Source organism: Mya arenaria, chromosome 15, assembly GCF_026914265.1.
Source record: "Mya arenaria isolate MELC-2E11 chromosome 15, ASM2691426v1".
Lineage (NCBI taxonomy): Eukaryota > Metazoa > Mollusca > Bivalvia > Myida > Myidae > Mya > Mya arenaria.
In genome coordinates, this window is record NC_069136.1 from 29,515,006 (window position 1) to 29,533,838 (window position 18,833).

Genomic DNA, 18,833 nt, shown 5'->3' on the forward strand with positions numbered 1-18,833 from the left:
ACAATTAACACCTAGTACATTATTACGCCTTGTTCAATCAAGACACTGTTAGACAAAATATAAGGATTAATTCAAATAAAATAGTACATATACTAGGTCTCTAATAAGCACGATATAAACACAAGACCCTACCATATACTAGGTCTCAAATATGCACGATATAAACACCAGTCCCTACCAAGTTTCAATCTCTATTATGCACGATATAAACACCAGTCCCTACCACATACTAGGTCCCTATTAAGTACAATACACATACTAGTCCCTACCACATACAAGGTCTCAAATATGCACGATATAAACACCAATCCCTACCACATACTAGGTCTCTATTATGCACGATATAACCACCAGTCCCTACCACATACAAGGTCTCTATTAAGTATGATACACATACCAGTCCCTACCACATACAAGGTCTCTTATATGCACGATATAAACACCAGTCCCTACCACATACTAGGTCTCTAATATGCACGATATAAACACCAGTCCCTACCACATAATAGGTCTCTATTAAGTATGATACACACACCAGTCCCTACCACATACAAGGTCTCTAAAATGCACGATATAAACACCAGTCCCTACCACATAACAGGTCTCTATTGTGCACGATATAAACACCAGTCCCTACCACATAATAGGTCTCTAATATGCACGATATAAACACCAGTCCCTACCACATTATAGGTCTCTATTAAGTATGATACACACACCAGTCCCTACCACATAATAGGTATCTATGAAGTATGATACACACACCCGTCCTTACCACAAACAAGGTCTCTATTAAGTACACATACACCAGTCCCTACCACATAATAGGTCTCTATTATGCACGATATAAAGACCAGTCCCTACCACATAATAGGTCTCTATTATGCACGATATAAACACCAGTCCCTACCACATAATAGGTCACTATTTTGTATGATACACACACCAGTCCCTACCACATAATAGGTCTCTATTATGCACGATATAAACACCAGTCCCTACCACATAATAGGTCTCTAATATGCACGATATAAACACCAGTCCCTACCACATAATAGGTCTCTAATATGCACGATATAAACACCAGTCCCTACCACATAATAGGTCTCTATTATGCACGATATAAACACTAGTCCCTACCACATAATAGGTCTCTATTATGCACGATATAAACACCAGTCCCTACCACATAATAGGTCTCTATTAAGTATGATACACACACCAGTCCCTACCACATACAAAGTATCTAATATGCACGATATAAACACCAGTCCCTACCACATACTAGGTCTGTAATATGCACGATATAAACACCAGTCCCTACCACATAATAGGTCTCTATTATGCACGATATAAACACCAGTCCCTACCACATAATAGGTCTCTAATATGCACGATATAAACACCAGTCCCTACCACATAATAGGTCTCTATTAAGTATGATACACACACCAGTCCCTACCACATAATAGGTCTCTATTATGCACGATATAAACACCAGTCCCTACCACATAATAGGTCTCTATTAAGTATGATACACACACCAGTCCCTACCACATACAAAGTCTCTAATATGCACGATATAAACACCAGTCCCTACCACATACTAGGTCTCTAATATGCACGATATAAACACCAGTCCCTACCACATTCTAGGTCTCTATTATGCACGATATAAACACCAGTCCCTACCACATACTTGGTCTCTAATATGAACGATATAAACACAAGTCCCTACCACATTCTAGGTCTCTATTATGCACGATATAAACACCAGTCCCTACCACATACAAGGTCTCTAATATGCACGATATAAACACCAGTCCCTACCACATTCTAGGTCTCTATTATGCACGATATAAACACCAGTCCCTACCACATACTTGGTCTCTTATATTTATGATATACAGTCCAGTCACTACCATATACTAGGTCTCTAATATGTCTCAACTAGAATGTTGTTGAACTAGACAACATATATGTGTATGGTATACATACCAGTTCCAATCACGTACTAGATCGCTTATATATTCAATATACTAACAAAACATAACGACGAAGTAGTCTGTCTTTGTGGACGATATACACACCAGTATCAACCACGTACTAGAGATCTAAAATGTACGATATACACACCAGACCCACCCACCTCAAATATGTACGATATACACACTAGTCCACACTGCATTCTAGACCTCAAATAAGTACGATGTACACACCAGTCCCAACCACGTACTAGACTTCATATGTGTACGATATACAAACATGTCCCAAACACGTACTAGACCACACATGTGTACAATATACACAAGTCCCAACCACGTACTAGACTTCATATGAGTAAGATATACACACCAGTCCTAACCACGTACTAGCGCGCATGTGTGAACAATTTATAGACTACATGTGTGTACGATATACACCAGTCCCAACCACATACTAGCGCGCATGTGTGAACAATGTATAGACTACGTGTGTGTACGATATACACCAGTCCCAACCATGTACTAGCGCATGTGTGAACAATGTATACACTACATGTGTGTACGATATGCACCAGTCCCAACCACGTACTAGACTTCATGTGTGAACAATTTATACACCACATGTGTGTACGATATACACCAGTCTAGACTTCATGTGTGTATTATAGACATATGTCTCAGCAAAGTACTAGACTCTTTAATCATATAGACAAGCAAGCTGATAAGATTGTAGAGAAATAATGCCAAATAGACGGTAAAAAACAGCAAACTTACCAGGATTCTGGCACCTTGGACGAGAGGAAATGTGAATAGTGGAAGCCGATCTTGCTTAGCCCTGCTAGAATCACCACCAGAGAAAACACGAGTGGGTACTTCACGTTAGAGAAATTGAAGGTAAACAACTCTATCCCGTGGGTTGTGTCGTGGTCGTCTTTTTCGTGACCACCAATTACTTTGTGTTGTGTGGTGCCATCTCCGTGACTGTCTGTTGTGGAATGTGGACCAGTGTCATTGTGTATAGATTCTGTTGAGTTTTGCGACGGTTGTGCTGTTGGTTGTGAATCAGTCTCTGATGTTGTTGTTGTTGGGCTGTGGGTACCAGTGCCAGTGCTCTCTATTCTTTTGGTCGACTGTGATGGTGAAGATGTGAATTTTGGGCTATTTTGGTCGTTTGTTTCTGGCAGCTCGTTTGACGATGCAGTTGTTATTGTTGTGGTCGAACAATAAGTGTAGTCCACACCTATTGTTAATACAAAGCCGATTATCATCCACCTTGCTCCCGCCATTTTCTGAAGCAAAAAGTGTAGCCAATAAAATTCATTTATTAGTTGATTCTGACAGCAATATTGTTTAAATTAAGCTTGATGATTGGTGTCTTAATTAATTGGTTTGAAGTTAGATACACATACGACATTGGACATTCAAAATTTCCAACGTCCAGTGCTTTGCAAGAACGGCATTCAATTTTGTGTGTTCAATGTACAATGTCGCCCACGACATTAATTTTTTATTGTCCAATGTCTAACCTGGAGCCAGTACCACATGCATGTTTATGTTTTGAATATTTTTGAATGCCCAATGTCGTGCCAGGACGACACTCATTTTGAATGTCCAATATCCAATGTCGTGCCAGCGAGAAATTAATTTTTAAATGTCCAATGTCGTGCCAGGACGACATTCATTTTTGAATGTCCAATATCCAATGTCGTGCCAGGACGACATTCATTTTTGAGTGTCCAATATCCAATGTCAGCGAGAAATTAATTTTTAAATGACCAGTGAACGAAAAAGAAGTGGACGCGTGTATGAAGTGAAAGGCTAGGGCACATGAATGTATGGAAGGGGTGAGGCAGCTCATTAAAAAAGAATGTACAGCTCATTAAAACAGAATGTAGTTTAATGAAGATTTAAGAGTAAAGAGGAAGAAAAGAGGAGTTGAGTATTAACTTCATTTTTTAAAGAGTAATAAAACTATTGAAGATCATATAAATTTTTATTTGGTTTTAAATTAACATATTTTATCGAGCAAAACGGTAAAATTAAACTCATAAAGTTTGGAAAAAAAAATGAATTTGTAGAAGAGGTAGACAGATAGGATAGATATCGCTTCATGTACGACTACATGTTAAATTGCTTTCAACTGAATGTCAAAAAGGAAAGACAGGTGAAACATCTCGCATCATGCACGATCATGCACACATGCGGGGGTTTTGAGAGCTGGGTTCGAGAATTAGCACCACTATATGTCCATCAAAATTCAACCAGACATGGGGAAATCCTGGAAAATGGACGTACAAATGCCCGATAGTATTATGTCATTTGCAATATGCCGATGCTTCAAACATAAAAATTCCATATCAACTTCCAGGGACAAAATTCATTTTTAAATGCCCAATGACCAATGTTGTGGCTTTTTAATGTCGAATGTTTTGCTAACTTCGCACAACCTTTTAAAGGCCTACCAAAATTCAAACGTCGTTTGCAGGACCAAAAATAAAATGTTAAAAAACACACATTTTTATTCATTTTTTTAGGTTTAATATTTAGCAAGCATAATACATTTATCCGTTGCAGCGTGTGTAGATGTAATCAGGAGATGTGCACATTTGACGAATGAAGATTTAATCAGATTTTTAATAAAAAAGCATTTGCATTTTTCCGGAAATGTCTTTATACGAAATGGATATGTTTTTGTGTCAAAATAGTCAACAAAACCCTTTCAACAATGTCTTGCAGCTATGTGGTGATTGCAGCTATTTTAAGAAATATATTTACATTTTTGTTATCATATATAGTTATATTGGTCAAAGACTTTTCCGAAAAAAATGCAGTATTTATTTTTTTTGGTACAAAATCTGTACAAATCTTCTTTCGTAAACTTTGGTCAACTCCTTATTACCCCAAAACATGTCACAAGTTTAACTACCAAAATATCAGTTTTCAATACTAAATTAAACATAAACTTTTGCTTTGAACGGTTTTATTTTTTGGCCTTCCCCACACACTTTTGCACTGTGGAAGGCCTTTACTTGCAGAATAGAAAAATATAAAACATAATTGATATATGATGATGAATTATATATCGTGAAGTTCATAATATGATAAACTGTTAGCCAAACAAAGAAAAGAAATAGAATACGGCTACAAAACCCAACATTGAAACAATAATACGACCACCAAACCAACATAGAAACAATAATACGTCCGACAAACCAACAAAGAAACAATAATACGTCCAGCAAACCCAACAGAGAATCAACAATACGTCCAGCAAACCCAACAGAGAATCAACAATACGTCCAGCAAACCCAACAGAGAATCAACAATACGTCCAGCAAACCCAACAGAGAATCAACAATACGTCCAGCAAACCCAACAGAGAATCAACAATACGTCCAGCAAACCCAACAGAGAATCAACAATACGTCCAGCAAACCCAACAAAGAATCAACAAAACGTCCAGCAAACCCAACAGAGAATCAACAATAGGTCCACCTTACCCAACAGAGAAACAATAATATGACCACCAAGAGCAATAGAGAAACATTAATACGACAACCAATAGCAACAGCGAATCAACAATACGTCCACCAAACCCAACAGCGAAACAATAGTACGACCACCAACCCCAACAGCGAAACAATAATACGACCACCAAACCCAACAGCGAAACAATAATACGACCACCAAACCCAACAGCGAAACAATAATACGAACACCAAACCCAACAGCGAAACAATAATACGTCCAGCAAACCCAACAGCGAAACAACAATACGTCCACCAAACCCAACAGCGAAACAACAATACGTCCACCAAACCCAACAGCGAAACAACAATACGTCCACCAAACCCAACAGCGAAACAATAATACGTCCTTTAATCGCAATAGAGAAAGAGAAACCAACAACAAACTTTAAACAACAACAAAATGTATAAACTAACAGTTTGCAAAAGAAATTTCAAACAAGAATTCCTAAAATGTAAATAGATGAACCTAGAATAGCAATGCCTAAAGTCCAAAAGCTCACTGATCCTGGTATATTTAATGTCCACGTGAATTATTGAAATCACTTCATAAGCACCATTATTTAAAACGAGCAGCACTTTCAGAATAGTTCCTACAACGGGTTGAATTGTAATCCTCATAGAATAATTCATTAACTTGATCCTAGATCCGAGGAGATTGCCATTCCGTCGTCACCAAACAACACACTTCAAAAATCCTCAATAAATTTCTCTCAATTTTTATTCTCAAATTTCTATTCGGTTATAAATAGAAAATTCCTGAACATTCTAAACAAACCGATCTGATAAATACATTATAACAATATCATATCAGAGTTTATTTTAATGAATCCATGTCACCTACCTTTGAAACTAGATTATTAAACAACAAATAACTGAATCTATAATACATATACCAGTATAATATATATGTTACAATATATAAATGTAATACCGGTTTCTCTTCCTGTTTTTCGGACTATGATTTAGGCTGTAGAGCTTGAAGCGAAACCGGTTAGCAAATATATTGGTTGATATAATGTGCTGTTTATACTTTATTGAATTGCACACCTTCAATTCTAAATCTTTCAAGTAAATGATGCACTCACTGAAACACGTTTCAATCATATATTGATTCGCAATTAATACAGACATATTCCTTGCATGGTTTAAAAGGATATACATGCAATTTGTATTCCAATACACAATACCTGCTTCGCCATGCTCTAGAAACAAAGTTCTTTACAATCGCAATCTAATATTTAAGTAGCGTTTAAATGATTTTGTGAAATACACTTCCGGTTTAGGGTTGACTCGATATTATGGATATACAATGAGTTCGGGTAACTCGATATAATTCACATTTCACGATTTTCACTGAATTATTTTCAAATACCCGATGTCTTTCAATACAAATCTTGAAGGGTTCCTCTCTCTCTATATATATATCTTCCAAGGTTAAGGTCATGAACCATTGACCTCAACTGTCATGTATTGATCGCTTTGATAATTATTCGCGATCAAGCGCGCACATATATCGACTTTCCATTAAGGAATTTAAAATGTGACTACACATCATATATATCATTGTTTGGTTAATGCGTGAAAAGATGTATTAAGTATGACATGGGATTGATAGGGTTTGGTAAAGGATGTGCGGGAAAAGGAGAGAGGGATGTGTAAAGTATGGGACAGTAGGAAAATGGTGTATAAAGTTCGGGACAGTAGGAAAAGGGTGGACACAGGACGGGGTAGTAGGAAAAGGGTGGACACAGGACGGGGTAGTAGGAAAAGGGTGTATAAAATACGGGACAGTGGGAAAAGGGTGTAGAAAGTACGGGACAGTAGGTATCGGGTGTTTAAAGAACGGGGCAGTAGGAAAAGGGTGTATAAAATACGGGGCAGTAGGAAAAGGGTGTATAAAGTACGGGGCAGTAGGAAAAAGGTGTATAAAGTACGGAACAGTAGGAAAAGGGTGTATAAAATACGGGACAGTAGGAAAAAGGTGTATAAAGTACGGAACAGTAGGAAAAGGGTGTATAAAATACGGGACAGTAGGAAAAGGGTGTATAAAGTACGGAACAGTAGGAAAAGGGTGTATAAAATACAGGACAGTAGGAAAAGGGTGTATAAAGTACGGGGCAGTAGGAAAAAGGTGTATAAAGTACGGGTGTATAAAGTACGGGACAGTAGGATTTCAAGATTTATTTTAGATCATGGGTTATTACAACCATGTGATCAGAACAATAACGCTTTAACAAACAATTAATTAAACATATATATATATATAAACAAAGTGGACATATATTACATACAGTTTCCTATAATAGGACATACTAAGACAAATAAGTCGTATTGTTTTTAAAGGAGAATGACTATTTGACATTAGATAAAAGGGATTTACAAAATATAGCCAGTTTAATAAGTTCTTTTTTGTTTTTACTGTTCATTAATTGATCTAACTTAATACAATTAGGGTTACGACAAAAGTACAATTTAATGTTTTTCTTTCTATCGTCTGAAAAATGTTGACATTCAAACAAGTAATGAAATTCATCACCTAAACTATTACTACTACACAAATGACATGTTCTACAAAATCTCTCAACATTTTGACCACGCCCTACTTCAATAGGAAATTTGTGATTCATAATTCTAAATTTAAGCAAATACAATGAAAGATTCTTGGGTAGTATATCAATATAGCTTTCAAACCCAAAAACTTTTTTGTATACTTTATACATTTGACATTTTGGTGAATTTGAAACAATACTATACCAATTTTGAATAAATTGGTCAGATAATCTGTTTTTAACCATATTTTTAAAAACAATAACACTATTAACCTGTTGCAAATCAAAGTACATACTTAATCCTAAATCATTTAAAGAATTCTTAACAAAGGAAAGCCATGGGAACTTTAAGCCAGAGGTAACATCATTGTGCAAAGAATATGCAGTATTATACAATAAATGACTAATTTTGCTGCTGCTCACATCAGCAGAATTTACTATTTTACTCCAAAAGGTCAAAAGCCTAGTTTTAGCTTGTATAGAAATTGGTTTTAAACCAAGTTCACCATAAATCATACAATTAGGGGTACACTGTTTTAAATTTAAAATGAGTTTACAATATTTTAACTGAAATTGGTCTAATATCTTAAGATCCTCCATAGCCCATACCTCTGAACCATATAATAATATTGGTACAATCATTGAATTAAACAAATACAATTGTAAAGAGAAAGCTAAGTTAAGTTTACGAGATTTCTTTATAAGTGCAAACATTGCTTTACGAGCTTGATCTACCAAAAGTTTTTTAGTTTTAGTAAATTTACCATTGTAGCTAAACATAACACCAAGATACACAAACTCATCAACAATATCTACTTTAGCGCCATCATAGTAGAAATCCTGTTCTTTCAGTAATGTTCTTTTAGATTTGCAAAAAACAATAACTTTAGTTTTACTAGGATTAACTTTTAAATCCCACATATTACAATATTCTAGCATGGCATTCAATGCCGCTTGCAAGTCGGCGTGAGATTCGGCGAGAATAACTGTGTCATCAGCATAAAGTAATATATAAAGACGTAGGTAAACATCTACATCATCATCACTTAAACATTCAAAGGTACTTTTAGAAAAGGTTTCAAGCCCTTCAAACCTACTTGACATAAACTGAGTCAAATCATTAAGAAACAGAGAAAATAGTATCGGGGAAAGGTTCTCACCTTGCCTAACACCAGCTTGACTACTAAAAAACTCTGATAATGAATTACCAACTTTAACACATGACTTAGCAATATCATACATACTATTAATTATCTTAATACATTTACCATCTATATTATTTTCTAAGAGTTTATGCCACAAAGCTATTCTATTAACACTATCAAATGCTTTCTTATAATCAATAAAGGCACAGTAAAGTTTTCTACCTTTCATTAAATAAAAATCAATCAAGATTTTCAAAGAAAAAACATGATCAATGGTACTATAATTTTTCCTGAAGCCAGCTTGCTCCTCACAGAGTAAATTGTGGTTAACCAGGAAAGAGTTTAATCTGTTATTTAGGACAGTCGTAAATAATTTTCCCATGCAACTTAAAATTGTAATGCCTCTATAATTATCCGGGTCATTGATGCTACCCTTGTTTTTATAAATTGGGAAAATGATGCCTCTACTCCAAACCTCTGGAAATACTCCAGAATCAAAAATGAAATTAAATAGTTTGCAAACAAGTAATAAGAAAGACTCACTTCCATTATACTTAAGATATTCGTTTAAAATATTATCAAATGAAGAAGGACATTTATTGTTTTTCAAGCTGTGTACCGCTTTTCTAATTTCATCAATGCTAAATACCATGTTTAATTCCTCATTATTGCCCGGGATAGAATCAAAATCAATTTCTGAATACATATCCGCATCATTGGTTGACGAAGTTTGATTTAATTTGACAAAGTGTTCATAAAATACATCTTTAGAAATGGTAGACAAGGTTTTCTTCTTTTCATCGCAATATTTATTTAATAATCCCCAAAAAGCTTTGGGATCAGAATTACGAAGATTTTTTAACTTTTTATTTACATTCCCTTTGAAAGTATTAATTTTCTTATTCATTAATTTCTTATAAGACTTACTATTGTTAGCTAAGGAAGCAAAATTTTCATTTGTTCTATTAAATCTGTACTTATTTTTACTTTTAATATAATTAGCTCTAGCAACTTTACAATCATTATCATACCATTCTTTCTTAAAGTGTTTACGAACAGGTGTTTTATTAACAATTTTCTTTTCTAACAACAATTGAGATTTATCAGCAGCATTAGTTAAAATATTAGAAACACTATTTGTCAAATGATTAACAACATCAACAGTATACTGCTTACTAATACATAAGCTATCTATTTCATCTGCCAAAGCAGTGATCTTTAACTCATCAATGTGACTTACAAATTGATTTTTTGCATTATTATCCCATATTGGTCTTATTACAACATCATCAGTGGAATCAACAACATTTTTAACATAGTCAGAACTTAAATTTGATGACATATTAATACTAATACTAAATTCTACACAAGAGTGAACATCAGAAAACAATGGATCATGTTCCTGCACCTCAAAATGTACAGTTCTGGGAAATAATTCCGGCGATAACAAAACATAATCTATAAGAGTACTGCTTATACATGTACACTGACCAATATCAATATCTTTGCCTAATCTTCCATTAGCTATGTATATGTTAGCAGACTTACATAGATCTATCAAACGATAACCATAGTTATTTGGAGCATGAGTATCACGTGAACACCTTTCCACTGAAAATCCTAGATCCAATAAATTGGCAATGGAGAGCATATTCCTAGTAGTAACATCTAAGTTTTGAGATGCAATATAAGGATCAATTTCCACAAAATCTAATAGTTTTTTAGTATGAGCATTTAAATCGCCCATTATAGCAAAGTATGCATTATCAAATTCTGAGTAAATATCGACAATATCGCGTTCTAATTTATCAAAAATATCGATAGAACTGTACTTTGAACCTTCAGGTGGTATATAAACTGTACCAACAATTACATCACTGGAAATGAATTTAAACCAGAGGCAATTTTCATTGCTACAATCAAGAATTTTAATTTGATCAGCCAAATCCTTCTTAATAAAAATTCCTACACCTCCAGATTTTCTTATAAACTTTCCTCTACATATACCTTTAAAAACATAACCATGCAAGACAGGAACATCATAACTATCCAATTTTGTTTCTGCTAAACCAATGACATCATACTTGTTAATAAGATCAACAAACTCAGGGTAATCAATTTTGGACATAAGTCCACAAACATTTATAAAGGCTAGTTTCACAACTCTGGTATCAACAGACAAACAATATGAAGTATGGTCGACATTATTAGTAAAAGTGATACAATTATCATCAATACTAAAGTTTGAGGCAACTGCATCAAGTGTTTTAGCAACACCATTATTTGTAAAATCTACAGAACAATCAACAGATTTATGAAAACTGGGAGTATTAATTTCAGTTTGACTATCTTGCACAGTTTGAACACATAATGAATTTACATGACTAGAATTAATATGTAATGGATAAACAGAATTATCTAAACAATTTACAAAATTCTCATTTGTATTAACATCAGACAAACAACTTGACATACATGTATGAACATGAACATTGCTAGTGGTAATAGCACATTTGATATTACTAGAACTTGTAACCTTTGCAACATTACTTGTAACATTAATAATTGCAGCATTGAAAGCATCACCAACATTTTTATGAAAATTGGAAGTATTCACTACAGTTTGATTATCAATTTGTGATATATTTGCACATAATGTATTTACGTTTTTAGGAGTAGAACTAGTATGTAGTTGATATACAGTACTACTTGTACCATTTTCAAAATTTGGAGAAACAATTGAACTTTTAACATAACTGTCATAAACAAAGTCATCGGGGATTTCATCATCCTCCTCTAGAAAATGGTGTATAAAGTACGGTTGTATAAAGTACGGGACAGTAGGAAAATGGTGTATAAAGTACGGAACAGTAGGAAAAGGGTGTTTAAAGTAAGGGACAGTAGGAAAAGGGTGTGTAAAGTACGGGAAAAGATTATTGCTGGAATTCTTTTGTGCTTATTGAAAAAAGTATATTCCATATTATTTATTTTTTGCCCGTGAGCAGGATAAGGATTTCCAGCATGGCCAAATATTTGGATCTACTGGAGTGTGTAAGATAGGTTCATTCCGACCCGAGCGTAGGGTGTTTTGCGGAAACGAGGTTTACCGAGTTTCCGCAAAACACCATGCGCGAGGGTCGGGATGAAACTATCTTACACGAGCGGCTATGGTAGATGCTTTTTCTCCCACCTCAGTTAAACAAAATTAATTAAAAATGTAGCTAAAAAAAGCTTTTCAAATGTTAGTGTTCTGTAACCTCAATGAAATACTGCGGCACTTTACTATAAAATGTCACGTGATCAGCGAATAAACAAAAACATGGCGGACGAAGTGCAAATTTGGTCACGCTAGATTTTAGTGTTTATAGAGCCCAAAATGCTGCTGCACGATTGATTACAACTGAAGACAAAGCCTGTCAAAATATGACCATCAGCTAACCTGTTACAGTGTTTAGAGGACAAAATAAAGATCTGCATTGGGTTGTGACTAGCGCTTCAGCGTAGTCGCTTTGACCGGGAAATAAGTAATCTCCTATGTTTATCCTTTTATTTAAGTATAATTTTCTGCGAAATGTTATAGTTTTGTAATAATGAATTTACAGGGCATTATTTATAGTATACAAACATACAACCTGAAACAAGCTTAAGAAGACGTTATAGCCTGTGTGTTTCATCTATCGGTGTACTAAGACTTCCTTTGCTTATTGTAAAATCGAAGTTGATATAAATGTATAATTTTTAATACATATATATGTTGAGGATTTAATTACCTTTAAAATTATGTGGCCATAAAAGTGTTTCTATAGTATATGTCCGACACCTGACCTATTTGTTGACATAGGGGTCGGCCATTTTGTTTTGTGACGTACGTACAATCAACCGGTGTATATGACATTTTCAGTAGATAACAATACCAAACATGGAGGTAACATGACCGCGAATATGCACATTGTTAAGAAGCACCTGTCAGTGACGTCATCAGCATATATTAATAGATGAAATCGGGAAAATCCGATCTGGGTTTTGCGAGATTCTAGCAATAGCAATGGCTTACATTTAGAAAGTTGAATTAGAATATAGAAAAAATGTAATTACGTATATTTTTTTGATTTTGGGGGAATACTTACGCGTAGAAACGACATGATCTTTAAATGTTTGTAGCTGACAGTTCTCTCGAATGAATATAAACAATACGAAGTGCAGGTACCCGTTCACGTGATCGATATTCGGCATGTTTCGGATTACATTGATAGACGGTATACACCGATAGACGAAACATTGATTATAATATTACCTTTTGGGTCGGTGGAATTACCGAAAACCCAGAAACCCCTTTAAATTTATATATGTATATACAACAGAGTATTTGAGGTGGTTTGTTTGGGAGGATTAAATACTTCTTTGTGTTTGTGGATTGTATGCCGCAGTTGTTGGTGGTTGGAGTGGGGTGGGGAAGTTGGAGGAGGGGGCCAGTGCTTCAACCTGGATTTGAAAAGGGCAGGGTGGAGTTTTGAAAAGGGCAAATTACATGAGTCGTGTAAGGGCGAATGGAAATGGGTGTGGGATGGGTCCACCCCTGTCACAAAGGGGCTTTGGGAGGTGTCCCTCTAGATATTGTTGTTTTCATACTCAATTTAAATCATTTTCCATGATTTCCAAACTTGAACAAAATGTTGTTATTTTTCTCGAAAATTGAGAAGGGTGTGTTTGAATATCAAAATTAAAACTTGTCTATTTGTCTGTGGTAGTATGATTGTACTTGTCTGGAGTATCCTTTAGTGCAATGTCACATTTTTCTCTTAAAAATCATTTAAATTTCAGAAAAAACAAAGACAGTTAAACATTTGAAACAATCATAATGGCATAAATACACAAAAAACAAATATGTAGGAGACAAATCTTAGTTTGGCACGATCAAGATTGGGTATGAATGTTACATTCAGCCTGGAATAATGTTTAATATGCTGATATTTTAGAATAAAATAACAATAAAAATTACTGCCTTTGCTTAAAAAAAGGCTTATAAAATATAGAACATTGATAAAATAACTCCTAAATTCGTCCTGACAAAGTGGCGGTTTCAGCAAATTTTGACATGCTCCTACCCATGATAGGTAAACGCTACATAAAGCATCAAAATATTTTTGTGGGTTACAAAGAAATTTTCATCATGAATATTTTACAAACAAACTCTCAAAACCTTTACGGAAAAAGTGATGTATTTGATTGTGTTAGCGCCACCTTTCCCAGTGTTCCATAAATGACTACCGATGACCGATATATTTTGAGACGACTAAATAGCGAAAAGGTACCTGTTTTGATTGGTTCTTGGTTTGCAACAAGGTACAATCAAAGTCGTCAGCACTCAATATTTTTCTTTTACAGTCAAAATGGCAGCCGTTGGTGGAACTACCGAAAAACCAGAAAGCACCTAAATGGTGGTGGTGTTTAAATATTTTTTGCGAGACTAAGTGTGTTTATTTTTTACTGAACGACATGTCAATGTGATGTTTATATGTTTTTGTTAATTAAATCAGGAAAGCATAAAAACCAATTGACATTCATTTTTTTACTCTTGACATATTTGTTCGGACAGGCAAATATTTTTTCGGACAAGGAAAGATTCCAAAGTGCCTATCCGGTGGACAGGCAGAAATTTTACAATTTCGGGAAGACTGCTTTCCTATGTTACAATCGGCAGTGACTATCTGCTTCAAGTCAACAATGTTTAAAATGGCGAGTGTCGTCTATAAAATACAATTAACAATTATTTTAAAAGGTTTAATAGTGCTTTACAACATTTTTCACAACCCGATCGCATTTTCTATTGCATTTTATGAACTTTCATCATTGAATGAATGAGTTCTCAATGTATATTCTGATTGGCTGACATTCAATAGCTCTGCCTCCTGGCAATGTTTCACTTTTTGGCTCTTCCTAACTATCGGATTAGAAGATGACTGATTATGAATACACAGGTCGTCTGCTCATTACACAAATACTAAATAACCTGTCATATTACACGGACAAGGCACATGGGAGGATGAAAGGGCAGTGCCGCATATTTTAAGCAGTCAATGGGGGCAAGGCGACACCTAGCGGGAACACTATTATTATAAGTATTATGTAATTTGTCTCAATATGACAGCGGATTAAGGGCTGCCGATCTTTCATGATGATTTCAAAAGTAAAAAGGGCACTAACAGGATAGATGGCTCTAATAGAGCATTTGTGAAAAAGGACTTCACATAAAGGGGGTAAGAAAAGGGGCACAGGCGGACCGCCCTAAAAAAAACAGGCTAGCTGGAGCCCTGGGGGTGAGTCCAAATAATTGTACGTTGACAATTTTTTTACAATTTTTGATATGGCAAATCCTTCACATACAAATTGTTTTATACCAAAAGTGGGTAGTTATTCCGATCAGGATTCCGGGTGAAAGCATATTGCGTCACTAAAATATCATAAAAACAAGAAATATTACCAGATAATTTTATTTTGCCCCCCTTCGAAGAAGAGGGGTATATTGCTTTACACATGTCGGTCGGTCGGTAGACCAAAGCTTGTCCGAGTGATAACTCAACAATTCCTGGACGTATGATCATCAAACTTGACATGAAGGTTGGGCCTGACCAGCAGATGACCCCTATTGACTTTGGTGGTCAGCGGGTCAAAGGTCAAGATCACAGTAACCTTTAATGTCAAAAAGTTAACAAATCTTCTCCCAGTGATATCTCAACAATGCCTGAACCTATGATCATCAAACTTGACATGGAAGTTGGGCCTGACCTGTAGATGACCCTTTTTGATTTTAGGAGTCATCCGGTCTAAAGTCAAGGTCACAGTGACCTCGAATGCTAAAATGTTGTTCGAGTGTTGACTTGACAATGCCTGCACCCATGGCCCTCAAACTTGACTTGGGGTTGCGTCTGACCTGTAGATGACCTCGTATGATTTAAGGGGTCATCTGGTCAAAGATCAAGGTCAAAGTGACCTTGATAGAAAAAAAGCTTGTCTGTGTGAAAACTTGACAATGCCTGCACCCATGGCCCTCAAACATGACATTTCGGTTTTTGGTGACCAGCTGATGACTCCTATTGATTTTGAGGTCAAAGGTTATGTCATAACACACTCTATCCTCACACTTTGAATGGTCAAAATCTTAAAACTGCCTCAATGGAATCCAATGTCAGTGACAAATCAGCTGTCATTTTGGTACATGCATATTTCATTCAATTGTCCATATAATCCTGACAACATGGCGCTCAGGGTGGGCATAATGTTTGACAAACATCTCATGTTTTATATTAGTTCTGTACACAAAATATAAATATCCAACGAATTATAATGAGTTTGATGTGTTTTTTGCTCACCAGAGCACGAAGTGCTGAAGATGAGCTACTGTGATCAGTCTTTGTCCATCGTCCGTCCTTCCGTCTGTCAACAATTGCTTAAAAAACATCTCCTCTGAAACTACCTGGCATAATTCAATGAAACTTCACAGGAAGCTTCCTTGGGTGTCCCTCTACAAAAATGCAAGAAGAGGTCACGGTTGATTAACAACAACAACAAAATGGCCGACTTCCTGTATTGCTTTAAAAACATCTCCTCTGAAACTACTAGTCCAAGTTTAATGAAACTTTACAGGAAGCTTGTTTGGGTGACCGTCTACAAAAAACAACAAAGAGTCATGATTGATCAACAACAAGAACAACAGCAACAACAACAAAATGGCTGACTTTAAAAAACCCATCTCCTCTGAAACTACCACACCAAATTCAATGAAACTTTACAGGAAGCTTCCTTTGGTGACTCTCTACTAAAATACAACAAGGGGTCATGATTGATTAACAACAACAACATCAAAATGGCCAACTTCCTGTTTTGCTTTAAAAAAAACATCACCTCGAAAACTATCAGTCCAAATTCAATGAAACTTTACAGGAAGCTTCTACAAAAATACAAGGGGTCGTGATTGATCAACAACAAAAACAATCTGGCCAACTTCCTGGTTTGCTTTAAAAAACATCTCCTCTGAAACAACCAGGCCAAATTCACTGAAACAACAAGGCATTGAGATTGATCAACAACAACAACAACAAAATGGCAGAGTCACTCTTTTGCTTTAAAAAATTCCCTTAAACTACCAGGCCAAATTCAATGAAACTTTACATGTAGCTTCATTGCATGACCCTTAACAAATATAAATCAAGGCATCATCATCAGTAAAGATATGTTTAAATTGCAACCTTGTTAAAAATGTTTTATCACAATGTTGTGGCCCTTTGCTTAGGTGAGCGTTTTAGGGCCATCATGGTCCTCTTGTTTTCATTTCATTCTGTCAAAATATAACAATATATACATAAACGGCACCTGCGAGGTGATGGTTCACAGTTTTATAACAATCGGAACACCTCCGAGATGGCCGAGTTGTTACGATTGTATTTACGAGGTCTATATTTAAGCTTGCCGGAGATGGCCGAGTTGTTACGATTGGCATAATTGTTGTCTGTTCTAGTCAAGTTGCGTTTTATTGGAAAGGTAAATCCTGTGTTTTAATTCATTTATGGCTTGTTTTGTGCAAAATATCTCTGCACTTACATGGTAAAATAAGAATATAAACCTTTATTATCTATTTCAAACATAAAATGCTTCACTTAAATACAATTTCACCATTTTTCATAAAAACCCTGTTTTTGCACAAAGCCGTTAGACATTAGGGATTAGAAGAATGCCAAATCCCGTTTAACATTATTATTTTAGACTAGAGGAGGGGGGTGGGGGTGGCTAAAACCATATTGTATACAATTCAAAAATTACGGGGTTTCCGTTTTTGCTTGGTTTTCGGTAATTCCACCAACTGTTACCTTTAGGGAAGTTTTTGGCTGAAGAGAACACCATATCCAAACCCAACCAGAATTTGTGACATTTTTATATCACACTATTATTTCACTTGTATGGATTGTACGGACAAAATAATATCAGGTAAATGAAGTAAAATGTAATTAACAAACACATTTTCAAAACCAAAAAATGCTAAAAAGATAGGTGTTTTACCTTTATAGTAAATCCTATCATCAACATTCCTTAATTAGGTCATAGTTATGTTCAAATTTAATCATGTGATAACAAGATTTTCAGAAAATATCCACTTGACTTACATTTGACCTCACCAGTGTAAAGTTTATTTTGCTGTTATTTTTCTACTTTGAATGATTAGAAATCTAACGGGTAACAAATTTGGAATATATTAATTGTTTTTGTTTATTTAACTTTATTTTCAACCTAACTGCAATTGGTTTCAAGTGAATAAACTATGTGAAGCCCATCGATGCTAAAATTAGAATCAATCGTCGCCATCACGGTCATGTGATTGCCGAGTCATTTGATTGGATCATTGTAGTCAGTTGATTCTGGTTGACTTTGGTATGGGCGTTACGCCACTTTAATGTGTAGTAAACATAAAAAATGTATCTACATTAAAGTAATGGAAGCCAGAAATATCTGAAACCCACTTTTTGGTATGGTATTAAATGGCCTTCAATTGAGCGTTTGTCGTAAGTGCCATATTTCTGAGAGGCTTCCCAGTTGATTTTGGTATTAGACCTGGGGATTTTTACACAGCAA

At 35.4% G+C, this 18,833-nt stretch overlaps 2 protein-coding genes across 8 annotated transcripts in view; one reads left to right on the plus strand and one right to left on the minus strand.

Annotated features, from left to right (window-relative positions):
• Positions 1 to 6,726, minus strand: part of LOC128218848 (Na(+)/H(+) exchanger protein 7-like) — a 43,449-nt gene extending 36,723 nt beyond the window's left edge. The window contains exons 1-2 of one of the 6 annotated variants that reach the window (XM_052926581.1): positions 6,703 to 6,726; positions 2,760 to 3,274 (exon numbers count right to left, since the gene is read on the minus strand). In XM_052926581.1, the coding sequence (XP_052782541.1) occupies positions 2,760 to 3,274; positions 6,703 to 6,714 (527 nt within the window). In that variant the 5' untranslated portion in view covers positions 6,715 to 6,726. Of the gene's footprint in view, positions 1 to 2,759; positions 3,275 to 6,069; positions 6,185 to 6,356; positions 6,671 to 6,702 lie in introns of those variants that run through there. The other 5 variants (XM_052926579.1, XM_052926585.1, XM_052926583.1 and 2 more) reach the window with 5 other exon arrangements.
• Positions 6,727 to 12,518: 5,792 nt separating this feature from the next.
• LOC128219849 (U2 snRNP-associated SURP motif-containing protein-like) overlaps positions 12,519 to 18,833 on the plus strand; it is a 38,762-nt gene continuing 32,447 nt past the window's right edge. For both annotated transcript variants that reach the window (XM_052927968.1, XM_052927969.1), the window contains exon 1: positions 12,519 to 12,733. The gene's annotated coding sequence lies outside the window, so the exon portion shown is untranslated. The remainder of the gene's footprint in view (positions 12,734 to 18,833) is intronic.